Below are 13,934 nucleotides of genomic sequence, written 5' to 3'. Positions count from 1 at the left end.
GTGATTGTTACGCAATAGCCAACTTTTCCAAGAATAATACTATGTGGAGGAAAAAAAGAGAAAACATCAGATGAAAGGGCAGAGAAATTGCTGCGTTCTTTACAAGCAGAATTATCTAAAATTAGCTCCATCCCGTCTGCCTCCCTCTTCAGTAATTACATTTCACCATCGCTGAATGTTGCTGCTTTGTCCAACATGATAAAAACCACAGTGGTCCTGGGTCTGTATTAACAAGTTGAAATATTTATTTTAAAAACTGAAAAAATAAAAACACACCCACCAACATAGTTTTAGTATATCATACAAAGACATATTTCAATGTTGCTATGTGAGTATTTGTTTCTCTTTGACTACAGTGTGAGGCAGTTTGAAAGGCTGGCTGAGCTGGTAGGACTACAAACAACGACCCGAGAGAGAGAGAGAGAGAGAGAGAGAGAGAGAGAGAGAGAGAGAGAGAGAGAGAGAGAGAGAGAGGTTAATAAAGAATATTTGGGCAAAAGTACAACCAAACATCACTCAAGATGCATTCAATTCATCTTTAAAGACACTTGAAATACCATAAAAATCCTTCTTTGATGGTATTTTCTTTTGTTTCATATTCCAATTTCAAATTAAATCAGCCAACGTTTTGCCCAGGTGTGGAAGTGACAGAACACACCTAAAATCATTATTAAATACAAAGACCTGGTCCAACAGTACTGCAAATAATGCTTGCTGTTTGTAGTAGCAGCAGATGGGTGGTGTCAAATTGGAAAATGATGTCAAATTCTGATTAAAATAACGCTTTTCTGTCTTTTGACTCACCCATCTGCTTCTCCCAAGTGACTTAAAACTAGTTTTTTTAAAGAATAATAAGCAAATACAAATTTGACCAGTGTCTGTTAAATAAACCAGCGTCACAACTTTGTAGATACATAGCTGAAGCGGAGCGTCAAAACTAAGTATGTTAAGACACAGAGAAAGACAAACTCCAGGAGAATCATCGTTGCCATCAACAAAGGGAAAAAAGGAATACGGTGTTGGGGTTCGAAACGGAGGCCTTCTCATCTCAAGGCATGATCAGTCTTCTCACAGAGTCCACTAGCAACAAGTTCAGTCTCAGTTGGAAATTCTGTTAAATAACAACCTCTTACGGAAAAAAAATTACTTATATTAGTTTCGTGTGGCGTTCATGTGCATCATTTTGTATCCTTAATTCAATTAAACTGAATCCTTACTCAGAGAGATGCAAAAATGGATGCTATCAAATGCTTGTAGATGAAAAGAAAGCAAAAGATTATTTCCAACAATTGAAGGCCTGTAGTTTATATATACACAGCTACTTGGTCTTGAGGAAGCTATGGAAAACACTGCAGTCTGTATACTGCATACTTCAGAGTCCACTGTGGTCCTGGCAATGCAGACTGTTAGTGAAGGGTTTAGAAAACTGCAGTCCACCATCAGTCCTGTAGGTTACTTGAAGAGGCAGGATCATGTGATATACCAGATAAATCTTAAAACACGAATAAAAGGATTTGTGCAGCCTTAAGCTTTCCAAAACTGAACACTAAACATTCAAGTTTGATCTAAAACCCTTCAGCACTTCCTTTTGTTGCTTCTGTAGCAAGCAGGCAGTCGTCCCGCTGGCAGAGTCATTACATCTTCAGGAAATAACCGAGCTAACGTCTTGGACAGCCGACAGAAGACAGAAGACAACACCTTTAGCAGTTCATTATGTGACTGGATCCAAAGCTGCTTCGGAATCTGCTTCTGTGACAGATCTGCTGTAGTGCTGCTTGACCACTGACACTTGTATTATAAAAAAAAAAAAAAAAAAAAAATATGCACCAATGAATCAAACTTTATTTGACAACTTTTCTGCCAGACTTCCTTAGCAACTGTTGCTGCCTTAGGAAACAAATTAGCAGACCCAAAAGTGTTGTTTCTTTTTTTCTGTATAAAAAGAGGTTTTCTTCCCACAACCCTCTTTCCTTCCTTTAACCAATAAAAAGGGGAAAAGACAAAAATGACCCTGTGTCATTAGTGTTTGGGCAATGGTTCTCCCTCATCAGACCTACCCATGATGCACCGCTACCTCTGATGATGTAGCATGAGGTAGTTGGGAGTCTCAAAAGCTCAGAGGGAGAAGACTGTTAAGAGAAAACGACTCCCCGACTCCTCCGCGCGCTGACAGTCTGAAGCGGTTTTTAAAAGTTTCCATGCAAACTTCTGTTAAAAAAAAAGAAACAAAAAAGAAGGGGTCGGCTCAAGTTAACAGTCACAGGTCATTATAATGGTGGGGAGGTGAAAGGCAGAAAGTCCAGTGAACCAGCCAGTGAAGTGGTATGGACTTAATAAGGTGATAACTCACAGTGAAAAAAGCAGGGGAAGAAAGTAGGGAGGAAAATAAAGAGAGATAAAGAGCATCTCGTGCTCTAACAGCTTTATACGCTCACAACGTGGGACAAACGTTTAGTAGGGGAGCATGCATGCCATCTATGTTACACAGAGACATGATTTTGGGCCAGACAGTCACTGATCTCCCCCTCTTGCTGCTGAGAGCTTGTGCAATGCATCCTGGGATGTTTTGAGTAGAACTTGTGCTTGTAGCGTCCCTGCTGTGAACCCTCCCTCGATGGAGCGCCGTTATTAAAAACCGGGGAGAAGAAAAAAAGACAGTAAATACTCGGATCCACTTCCCTTCACGACTGCTTCGCACCAACACAGTCCTGGGGGAGAGGCAAAGAGGGGGTGTGAGGCTGTGAAGTCAGGCAGTGTCTTTTCTTCCTTACATCCATTAGTTCCTCCTTTTGACGCCCCTCTCCCGGCGCTGAGCCCTTGGTGCTGTCCTCTATGGAAGATTGGAAGATTACGGACGCGGGTGAAGAAGCAGGTTTAGAAAAGAAGCACCTTTTAATTTGGCTTAGATAACAAACAAAAAAAAAAGAGAGAGAAGAAAACAAGGGAGAAAGAGACTGAAAAGTGTGTGTATAAATAGAAAGAGGCAGACAGAAGCCGGTTTTCTGGTAGAGGAGGGGGATGACGGAGGAGGCAGGGTCTCAACCTGTGCCTGTGGAGAAGAAGACAGATTTGAGTCATTTCTGACACTTTTATACAATATCTTTAGGGTATATTTATTATACAGTGGCTGTCCTCGGTGCTTACCCTCTTCTCCCTCGCCCCAGCCTTCTGCTACCCCAGCCAGCTCGTAATGTTTCTTCCTCAGCTCGCCGAGACGCTCGCGCTCCTTCTGCAGACGGGTCTCCAGCTCCAGGACCAGAACCTGAAGAAACACAGACACACACGCAGAGGACAAACACACATTCGTCACTTCCCCGCAACCTTTTATTTCCCCTTTGAAAACCATGAAAAACATTATATGAGTCACACACAGAAAGCAGTTGCATGAAGACAGACGCGAAGGGAGTAGCTTTTACTATAAATGAAGAATACCATCATTTATTGTAAAGCACTGTATAGTACATACAATTTAAACATGAGCCACTCCTAACCTTAACATCCACTGAGGTATCGATCACTAATAGTCTTTAATGAACACACTTCACTGTTTTATCTGTTCCCAAAGATCAGCTAGATGTCTTACGAAGCCTCTTTTAATATACAAATAATTAATTATTCTTTCTTTAAACACAAAAATGTAATTCAGGCTAAATTAGCAGTGGTAGCAGTGGTAAATCAAATCCACGCATTTTCTGACATTTTTGCATGAACAATGACTTTAAAAATTACTTTAGTATAATAGTTATTTTTCTGTCGATCGACTAATAGATTAATTGTCTAATTGTTGCAGCTCTAAATCACTTTTTACCTAAGTTTTGATTAGACTGCTAAAAATACACTTCAAACAGTAGCCCTCTGCGTATTGACAACAATGGAGCGTGTGTGTGAGCAGGTCCAGACCTCCCTGTGTTTTTCTTTCAGTCTCGGAGAAGCGCTGAGCGACAACAGAGTGGAAGTGTTTGGATGGGTTTGAAATTCACACTCTCAATTATTATAAAAACACCTTCAGAGTCTAATTAATAAGTAGTTAATTACTTTATACATAGCCAAAATCACATATCAATAATCCTATCAAATTATTAAATCATTCATTCCTAAAATAAGATTTTCTTATGTTATGAGCCCAAAAGGGAGGATATTCCTAGAGCAAGGTTGCTTCTCGGTTTAATTTAAAAAAAATAATTTTAAGACGCACAACTGAGCTATGTCACTCAGTGTCTGTCTATATTCTGCTGCTTACCTGTGCATCCATCTCTTGCCGTTTGATCTGGGTGAGAGTCATGCTGGAGAAGTCCATCGTATCTGGACACAAACGACAAATTATATTCAAACACCTTCTGGCTTTTTCTTCTAACTTGTAGCTTCGAAGGTCCTCAAAACCAGAATATAACAACTTGACATTTTGTATTATGATCAAATGCAATATTAAACAGTGTTATTAATCCAACTCTCCAGTCAGTGAGGTTCTCTTACCCGTCTCTTCAATTTGGGACTTCCCAGACTTGGTGGAGGCCACGACAGCTGCGGTGGCCTGTGTGACGCCGCGGGACGCGTGCTGCAGACGGTGCAGGTTGGTGCTGTCTTTATCTGCTTTAACCTGGAGAGGGAGAGCAGCAGCAAGACAAGAGACATGAGAGCTACATCATGGTAACGCTGCTTACACCTGTATTACTCAAAGTCTATTATAGGGTCACTATACTATGGATTGGCGATGACCTGTTTAGACTCCACTGGGAGAATGACTGTTACTCACCTTAGAGGCAGCCACTAGCTGTGCTGTGCTGGCAGCTATTTCATGAGAACACACCATCAACTCCTCAAACTTCCCTTTGCCCTGCACCACCAGATCAGCGGCATCTCTGGAACGACACAACGCAGTGCAAAATAAACTCAAGGGGTTCACTGAATCAGTGGTTTTTAATGTCGAGGTTAAGACCACTCTGTGACACAGTGAGAACAACCTGATTTATGAACGAACTTCCATAAGTAAAGAACCTGATTTTGTTTGTTCTTTATTTATTTCCTTGTAAAGGTCAGTCACTCATTCTTTAGAAGTAATCACAGCTGCTTGCGATGCACTTTCTCACTGTTAACTTTATGAACAGAAGAACTTTCACACTATGAAAGAGACATCCGGGGGAGGACTGATACTCACACCATGACCGTGGCGCCCCATCCCACTGCTTTGGAGGCAGAGATCAGGCCCTCAGTCCAGCGGGAGTTCTTGGCATAAAATTCCTTCATGGAGGCTGCCCCCTGGTGGACAAAGGAGGGAATATCAATATAAAATACATGTCTATTTCAATATCAATTTATCTGCCAATTATTTTCTTCAATAATTGAGACACTGACACTTTGAATGTCTCGTTTTGTCTCAAACCGACCAAAAGATATTTAGTTTACTGTAATTTAAGATGAGGACTAATCTGTTGATTAACTAATTGTTTAAGCTCTAGTCTGGAGACGGTGCCATAAAGGTCTGTAAGTGCAATCCAATATTACACCCTGCATTAAATACAGCTTTTGTTGAGAGTGTGTCAGAGACTGCATTACACTGTAAGGAGTGCCTGATATTATTAAACGTATTATAGTATTTTTTAAAGCTGCATATTCAGTTGTTTGATTTAAAAAAAAGTTAAGATTTGTTGAACTCTAAAATACATATGCAAGTAAAGTTTTCCACCTGTGAATTTAAGAGAAATTATTATGAATGTCTCATCAAATCTGTAAATAGTACCATGCAGAACTCTTCTTCACTGATAACTTTAGGGAAGAAATAAAAAGAAAAATTGCAGCATAACTCACCCTGCCGCTCTCCACGATGTCCCTTTGCAGAGTTTTGGAAGACAGAATGAGCTCCTTGATCGCCTGCATCAGCTCCGTGCAGGAGGCCAAAATCCTGCAGGGGGCGACAGAGCAACACTCACACTCTGACTCTACAGCTGCTGCTACTATTGATGTCTCTTTTTTTATAGGAACCAAAACATTATGAAGCCTGTTCAGTGTTTTGTCTGCAAATATCATGAATGCAACTCATTCTTGTCCGGTCTGCTCAGCTTTCAGCCGACAAATATCACCCGAATTGACAGAGAGTGGCTTCATTTTAAAAGACAGAGCTCAAAATAGAAAGAAATCAGCCTCCTCACTATTAAGAAAGTTTCCCCACGGGTTAGTTATTGCAAGGCCGATGCACAACTGACGTAAATTCTCAATGTTTCTTTTCTTAATTATCTCTCTCAGCAGTGCTGCAGCAACTATTGAGAAAACAACTTTTTTCTTACATTAATAATTAAGTCAGTGGGAGAAATGAGAGGAAAAGGAAAAACTTAATTGGCTTAATTTGCACACAAAGAGAATTATTACACAGGCTTGATGAATAAAACATTGGTTTCTCTGAGTTTAAAAATGAAAAGATACAAACCTAATTACTAGAAGACTTAGATCATTATGAGACAAAAAGCAGCAGTACTGAATGAAAATGAACCGATATTTCTGATGGTGGTTTTAGTGCAGATTTATGTGCACGCAACAAATCACTCTGCTGGTTGAGTTTGGAGCAGGAAGCCAAGCTTCTGTCCAATAATGTAATCAAGAGATTTCTGAACTTCCTGGAGCTGTTAGCAGTAACAATATAAATAAACCCAGTGGGTGTAAGACATCTCTAATATGATAACAGTTTGTGGAGTTGCTCCACCGAAAAAGGAACAACAATATTAAAACTAATTCCAGGTTTGTATGGATGAAAAGGCCGTCGTGCAGACAAACATTGTGTGCCACTCCGGCTTCAGACTTCAGTTTTCGACGGCTTTGCGGCTGAACTGATGACATTGTTCACACATCAGCCCTCATAGTGTCTGACTGCCTGCAACTGCACTCAAATATCATGTGACTGTTGTGCTGTCTTGCTGAAAAGCATCTCTATTTTCTTTTCCAGTTCAACGCCTTTGTTTGCACCAATCACATTATGTGGTTAACTCTTTCACAAACAAATATCTGGAGGCTTGGCATGCTGTATTTACCCATAGCAGATGATTCAGTTCCTCAATCTTCATATATTTTCAGCCACTTTCATTTCTCTTTCACAACCAACCAGTATTTCTTAGTTATGGTTTCTTCTTTTATCTTAACACAACTCACTGCCACGCAGAGACAATAAAGCCATAATAGAAATAGAAAAGTTTGTTTGTGGGTCAACTGTGTTTCTATTTCAGGAAAATGTGATACTGTTGTAAGCGTAATGAGGTTGAACTAGTTCAGATCTTCCTGCACTCGACTGAGTCTCATTTAGATGCAATAATCTTTCAGTATTCAGTTAATTTGAGGTTTCAGCTTTTCTTATCTGAAAGATATAAGACCCTACATATAGACTTTTCCACCTGGGAGACAGTCGACTGTGTCTACTGTTATGGTAAAGTGATTCCCCGCAGCTCTCAAATCCAGTCCTAATCTGTGTTTTACCTCTCATTGACCTCCATCTTGATTCCTGTATCAACTGCACGAGACTTGTTAAGCATTTCCTGTTGGGATCCACAGAGGCACAAAGGAGACAAAAAAGACACTTTGAAGTTAATACTGCTGTAAAGTGAAACAGGGGGCAATGTTTTCTCACAGCTTGCAAGGAGCTGAGTGTGCACACACACCCACACACACACACACACACACACACACACACACACACACACACACACACACACACACACACACACACACACACACACACACACACACACACACACACACACACACAAACCTCTATCCTGGCAGCTGCCGATTCCACAGCAGCAGAAGTGGCAGCCATTTCCTGCTCCACAAGATCTCCCAGTTCCCCCTGCTGTAGCTCCAAACCCCGAGGACGCAGTTTCTGAACAAAAAAAGAGATTTAAGAAAAAGTTCTTCAACACACATTTAAACAATTGAATCTGTTATAACGGTCTAGATTAAATTAAACTCATTCCTGTTGTCATCATACAGCAACTCCCGGGGGCGCTTTGACCCATTTTATGCATCAGAATACAAACATTAGTAAGTATGTATGAAGTAAACACCTCTGCAGTTGCCAGGATGGCCTCCAGAGCTGCCTTCAGCTTGCTGTTGTCTGCTGCAGCCAGGCTATCCTGCTGCTTCATCTGGCCCAGCAGAGCCAGAGCTTCGGCCCCGCACGACTTCACACTCTCTGACAGGGCTGACAGGGACAGAGACAAGGACAGGGATGTGTTATTGCTCCGAATAACGGTCTTAAAATACACAAATATACACTGAAAGAAAACCACCAAAAAGTCTGATTTCCTTTAAAATGGTATCATTTACATTCAATTTTCTAATAAAATACCATATTATGTTTTCTGTAAACTCTGATGTGTAGCAGTGCCACTAGTGGCTGCAGCTGCAGTGTTAATTATAATGACATCCCTTCAGGCAAAGTGTCAACTAACAGCTGAAACAGCCACTCTGATGGAAGGAGGAGAGAAATCAAAACTACCTCGACAGCAGCTGCCAGACAGCCAGACGATTTACATCAAACTGTACTTTCGCATGCTGCATTCAAATGTTGCACAGGGTTGACTCGCTCTCAGTCGATGACCAGAGCCAGAGATGCAGCTTCAGTTCGACCCAGTTTCAATTAGCTTTTTGTTGCAGTAATAAGATCGCTGGCCAGGGCTCCATTATATTTGGGCATGTTCAGACTTGCTCAGGCTGCTAATATCCCCAGAGGATCCCTGCAAACATTACTCCTGAATGAAGCCAGCAACTTTGTTCTATCCTCGCATGTTTTAGCTCAAATTTTGCACTGAAGACACGACTTTTTAAAGATCACAGTATGAACACTGGAGCAGGACGTTCAGACGAACAGACCCGGCGTACAATGTATATCCCAGAAAATTAGACAATAGCTTTAACTTACACTGCCCAACCTTACTGTACACATGTAACACATGAAGAGGTATGAACGACTTAATGACATGTCAGAACGTGTCTGGGTTGACTGACTCACCCACAGATTAGTATCAGGAGAGGAGAGGAGACTACAATCTGCTCATCTTTCTGTCTCTCACACACACACACACACACACACACAGATGCAAACTTACCATCAGCTTGCTCCACAGGCACCATGTGGGAGGTGGCACTACCCTGAACGATGGTGTCGCCCACCAGGTGGCCGCACTGGGTGACCACTCGCACCAGCTCAGATACACCTACACAGAAGAATAAATCTTTAGGAATTTACAGATCAGATACATATACATATACCATATACATGTATATGGTATATACCATGGTCAGCTTTTTAACTTATATTTTTATATAAATATGGTTGAAATGACAAATAACAACAACAAAACAAAACAAATACAAATCTTGCGTATTTTCAGAAATAGCCTGACAATATTACAACAAGTGCTTTAGCATTTAGGTGGTACATTAACTGTAGTAGGCCAAACACATTATCCTAAAATACAGAGCTACCTGTGGTCAAACTGATTTTACAGTAAAAAATCACCATTGAAATGACTGAAATTAGAATTAAACTGTTTTTCCAAACCTCGCAACACCCTAGTATAGACACTGGCTCTACTTTCTCTCTCTGGTTCGTACCCTGTTTTTATGATTCATGCTTTAAAGCTCCTACACGTCTACTGTAAATTCATTCATGAAAATGTTGAGCAGCGAAAGAATGGATCAAAAGGCACCACGATGTATTATGTACTAGCTTATTATATAACTTTATCCCATATAATGAATCCTTAACAAAGTTAGACTGAACCCTCTCACCTGTGTTGTCGGCCAGGAAGGTTTCTCTGGTAGAGGTGAGTCGGTCCATACAGTCTAAAGAGGCCTGACATCTGGATGCTAGGTAGTCTGCAGAGGAAAAAGCATGCACGCGATCTTTACAACAAACAGTGCTAATTAGCATTCCAAAACTGAATTATTTTTGTGCTGTGTTATAGAATTAAGACATTAGTTTCTGACCCGCGGAGCTGGTGCAGCTGATGTGTGCTGGGTCATCTATCTGAGCCAGAGAGTCCTGGATGATCTTCTCCGCCTCCTCCACAGCTCCCTGCAGACTGGACCATCGAGCTGCTACCAGCTGGCTCTCCAACGCCTGCTCCCTACTCTCCTGTGGACGCGGATAATACACAGGCACTTTGAACTTAACTTTAACCGACCTTCATTAGAAATTCAAATGTAAAAAAAGATGCTCATTGGTCATACTGGTGTCCGGAATCATCTGCTTGATTTATTACAACATAATTGAGAAATTGACAATCCTTCACCTTCTCATTGAGCTGATTCTGCAGGGCTTCTGCTGTCTTCACCCCACTCTCCCTTTCAGTTGCCAGTGACGCTTGGACTCGTTCTAGCTCCTCCCCCCGGACAGCCAGCTCCGCCTCCACCTTCGACATGGACTGCACCAGCTCTGCCTTCTCAGACTCCAGGGCGACTAGCTGCGTGCTGAGCACCTCACTGGACTGCAGGGAGGAAATAAAAGATGGAGGAATAATAAAAGAAAAAAGAGAAAATGATTTCGAGGCACAATGACCACGCAGGAGGATGTGGTTGGGACAATAGACAGCTTTAATGACATGTCAGGATGTGGTATGATGCTGTGCTGACCTCACAATAAAGAAACACTTTATCTTCAGCTGCTGATTATAACAGTATTGTCTCCATTTAAGTGTGTGGAGAGGCGTACAGTCTCCAGAGAGTTTTGGGTTGAGGTCAAGCTTACAATCAAACAAACACTGGGAAGCTGTGGTTGTGCAACTTGGCTGCAATACAACAATTTTGAATTATGGCAACAGAGAGTTACATCAGATCCTGTGTATTTGAAGTACGTGAAATAGCACATTAACTATCCAAATGTTTGTAGGTAGGAGTTAAGAAATGTGCATGGAAGTGTTCTGCAGGTAAGAAAGAGAGACTTACAGCCTGGGTCACCAGCAGGTCCAACAGAGAAGGAGAAACGTTGAGAGATGAAGGAGAAACAGAACTGTTAAGAATATGGATGGAAACTGCACAGCAGGAGCTAGAGAGAGCTGGACTCTGGAGGCATGTGACAAGTGTGATAAAACGTGGGCTGTGTGTGTGAAAAGGAGTACGGAGAGATGGAGGAGGAGGACAGAAAGTGACGGGGAAGATAAGTAGCGGCTACCACAATGAGATGGAAGGAGTGGGAGGCAGAGATGGATGAGAGGTTGGGGGAACACTGCATGTTGAGAAAAACATCTCAAATCGGGGGCGGAGGGAGTCACAAGCAATAAGTGGGGTTGGGAGGGTTAATACCATGAATTCAGGGCTTATTGATTGATCTTATTTTCCGACATTCCCGTCATTGTTACCATTCAAAATATTTCTGCAGATCCATTTTTGCTCGCTGCTCAAGGGCTACATTGAAGCAAGGAGCCAAGCAGCTGCATTTACACAAGCAGCCAGATTTTACTGCTTCTGTGTTTTCATTCTGGTCTCGTCTTTTAAATAAATGCCTTCAGCGGCCTGTTACAAACGTCAACTTGGCTTCTCGGCTGTGCAGAGATGACAAACGCAGGGCTGAGAGAGGTTTAAGAGGAAGAGTAAACACACACACACACACACACACACACACACACACACACACACACACACACACACACACACACACACACACACACACACACACACACACACACACAGAGAGAACACCAATTCTCTAAATTTCAAAGAAAAGTATTAGCATATGAATCCTGTCAGGGACTGGATGTGTTTGAGATTCTGCTGTAGGAGGAACAGTCGCTGACTAAGAGGGAAGACAAAAGACAAAAAGCTCAAATGGAGGGAAGTGACAGTCCTCTTTATAGATGAAAGACGTGGACTCAGGAACATAACAGGGACGCATTTATCATAATCAGGATCTGCTGTTAGCACTTGCCGTCTAGATTTAGCTTCCACAATCTGAACAGTCTGATCAAGGATACAGACCGTTACATACTAATCATTCTTGGTTAAGAAAAAAAAAAGGCCAGTATATTAAGACTGGAATGTGTCTGAAAGCAGGTCCCATGAACAGCTGTACCGTATTGTTGACTTTTCCCAAACGCAGATTCGTGAACCAACTAACGCCACAAAAGTCGAGTGAAAGTGAAATCATCAAATAATTGATGATGACTAAAATAAGAGTGTGTGACGCCAGCAGCCCATTATTAGATTTTATCCAGACTGTTATCCATTAGGATCACACTGGTCTGTTAGTCAGGGTGAAAAATGTTATATCATTAATCTTTTCACACTTTCATGTAGTTATCTTTTTTAAATTGGGACCTTGTTAGCAGATTTAAGCTAATCTTATTGTGTGGGGGGCGTTGAGAGAGAGAGGAGAGTGACCTGTTGTGACGAAGCCATGGTGGTCTTCAGGGAGTCCAGTTCCACCCTGCTGGACACCAGCTCTCTCTGGAGTTCCTGAAGCTGATCCAGCTGTTCCCTCTCCTGGAAAAAAAAAAGTCAAAATCTCTCTTTAGGCAGCAATTCTCGTTATAACTCCACACCAAAATAGAAATACTATTTTGAAAAGCAGTTTGCTTTGTTTGGATCATTTAGCCAAATGACAGTAGTGAGGTCTAAGTATTGGCCTCACCTGCTCTCTGTGTGTGTGTGTGTGTGTGTGTGTGTGTGTGTGTGTGTGTGTGTGTGTTTGGCAGTGACAATAAAACTTATCTCACACTCACTTGTCTGTCTGCAGCCTCCTGAGCGGCCTTCACCTTCTCTTGCATCTCTCTCCTCACTGCATCCACTTCATCCTGTGCCGCCCGAGCCACCGTCATCTGCCTGGTCACCTCTGCGTTCTACACACAGACACACACACACACACAGACACAGACACAGACACACACACACACACAGACACACACACACACACACACACAGACACACACACACACACACACAGAAGGTCATGGGACACAGATGCAGACACGCAGAGAAACACACCAAAATAATTAGGACAGAGGCTGGAGCTTCAGCTGGAGGGGGGAATATGAAAGGTCAGCAGGAGGACAGAAGGGAAGGTATTTTAGGAGGGGACAAAGACGTAGAAAAGGATTTGATGAACATGAAGATGAAGTATGATTTTTTTCTCTCACCTTCCTCAGCAGGTCTGCGTGACTTTGAACAAGCTCTGTGTACTTCTCCTTCAGTTTGGTGTAGCGCTGCTCATTGGCCTGAGCTTTTTCTGGTTAGAAACACACACAGTTATTAGCAGACAGTAAATGACAGCAGGAAATCCAGGAGGGGAAAACTGCAGGTAAATAATCTAGTTTAATAAATTCCTTTTAGTTTTTCATGCTTCATTTTTATTTTGCTTCAACTCACTGTTTGATAAATTAAAGAGACCAACTTTCTGTTTCTTATTTTGATCATAAAGTGCCCTTAAGTGCACACTCTGAAACACTATTACTTTTCCAAAGTTTCCATATTTTCCAAAAATTCTTAATAAAGAAAGAACGCTTCAACAATCACAAACTATTCCGATGTGACTGCTACCTTTTTGAATCATATCTATACAGCAATAATGACGTAATAAGTCCAGCCTTACTCTCTATCTCCGTCAGGCTCCGCTGCTCCTTCTCCGTGTCCTCTCTGACCCTCCGCAGGTCGTCCAGCTCTGCCTTCAGGAACTCGCTCTCCCCTGCAGCCTGCAGCCTCAGGTGGCTCTGCTCTGCAAGCTCCGCCTCCAGCTCGTTGACACGCCCCCTCAGCGCCTGACACAAGCGACCACTCTGATGTAATGAAGCAGAAAAAATAAAGACACATTATGAAGTTGGTATACGGTTGATTCACTTGTTTCTGGGGTTATAGATTTCTTCTTCTCTACCTCCAGTCTGAAAGACTCCAGCTCTTCTTTGAGGGCCTGGATTTCCCTCGTCAGCTGTTCAATCAGACGGTCTCTGGTGGATACAGAC

The 13,934-nt window shown here is 42.0% G+C and overlaps 1 protein-coding gene across 1 annotated transcript in view; it reads right to left on the bottom strand.

The window, feature by feature from the left end:
* Positions 1–221: 221 nt before the first annotated feature.
* Positions 222–13,934, bottom strand: part of hip1 (huntingtin interacting protein 1) — a 44,380-nt gene continuing 30,667 nt past the window's right edge. The window contains exons 13-31 of the mRNA XM_051399583.1: positions 13,847–13,919; positions 13,568–13,751; positions 13,116–13,204; positions 12,702–12,818; positions 12,361–12,462; positions 10,278–10,472; positions 9,973–10,120; positions 9,775–9,861; positions 9,090–9,197; positions 8,046–8,182; positions 7,751–7,861; positions 7,459–7,517; positions 5,806–5,899; positions 5,156–5,256; positions 4,754–4,859; positions 4,474–4,597; positions 4,241–4,302; positions 3,145–3,262; positions 222–3,049 (exon numbers count right to left, since the gene is read on the bottom strand). Coding sequence (XP_051255543.1) covers positions 3,039–3,049; positions 3,145–3,262; positions 4,241–4,302; positions 4,474–4,597; positions 4,754–4,859; positions 5,156–5,256; positions 5,806–5,899; positions 7,459–7,517; positions 7,751–7,861; positions 8,046–8,182; positions 9,090–9,197; positions 9,775–9,861; positions 9,973–10,120; positions 10,278–10,472; positions 12,361–12,462; positions 12,702–12,818; positions 13,116–13,204; positions 13,568–13,751; positions 13,847–13,919 — 2,026 coding nt within the window. The 3' untranslated portion in view covers positions 222–3,038. The remainder of the gene's footprint in view (positions 3,050–3,144; positions 3,263–4,240; positions 4,303–4,473; positions 4,598–4,753; positions 4,860–5,155; positions 5,257–5,805; positions 5,900–7,458; positions 7,518–7,750; positions 7,862–8,045; positions 8,183–9,089; positions 9,198–9,774; positions 9,862–9,972; positions 10,121–10,277; positions 10,473–12,360; positions 12,463–12,701; positions 12,819–13,115; positions 13,205–13,567; positions 13,752–13,846; positions 13,920–13,934) is intronic.

The sequence above is a fragment of the Dicentrarchus labrax genome, unplaced genomic scaffold (assembly GCF_905237075.1).
Source record: "Dicentrarchus labrax unplaced genomic scaffold, dlabrax2021, whole genome shotgun sequence".
Taxonomy (NCBI): Eukaryota; Metazoa; Chordata; class Actinopteri; family Moronidae; genus Dicentrarchus; species Dicentrarchus labrax.
This window is presented reverse-complemented; position numbering and strand designations above follow the sequence as displayed.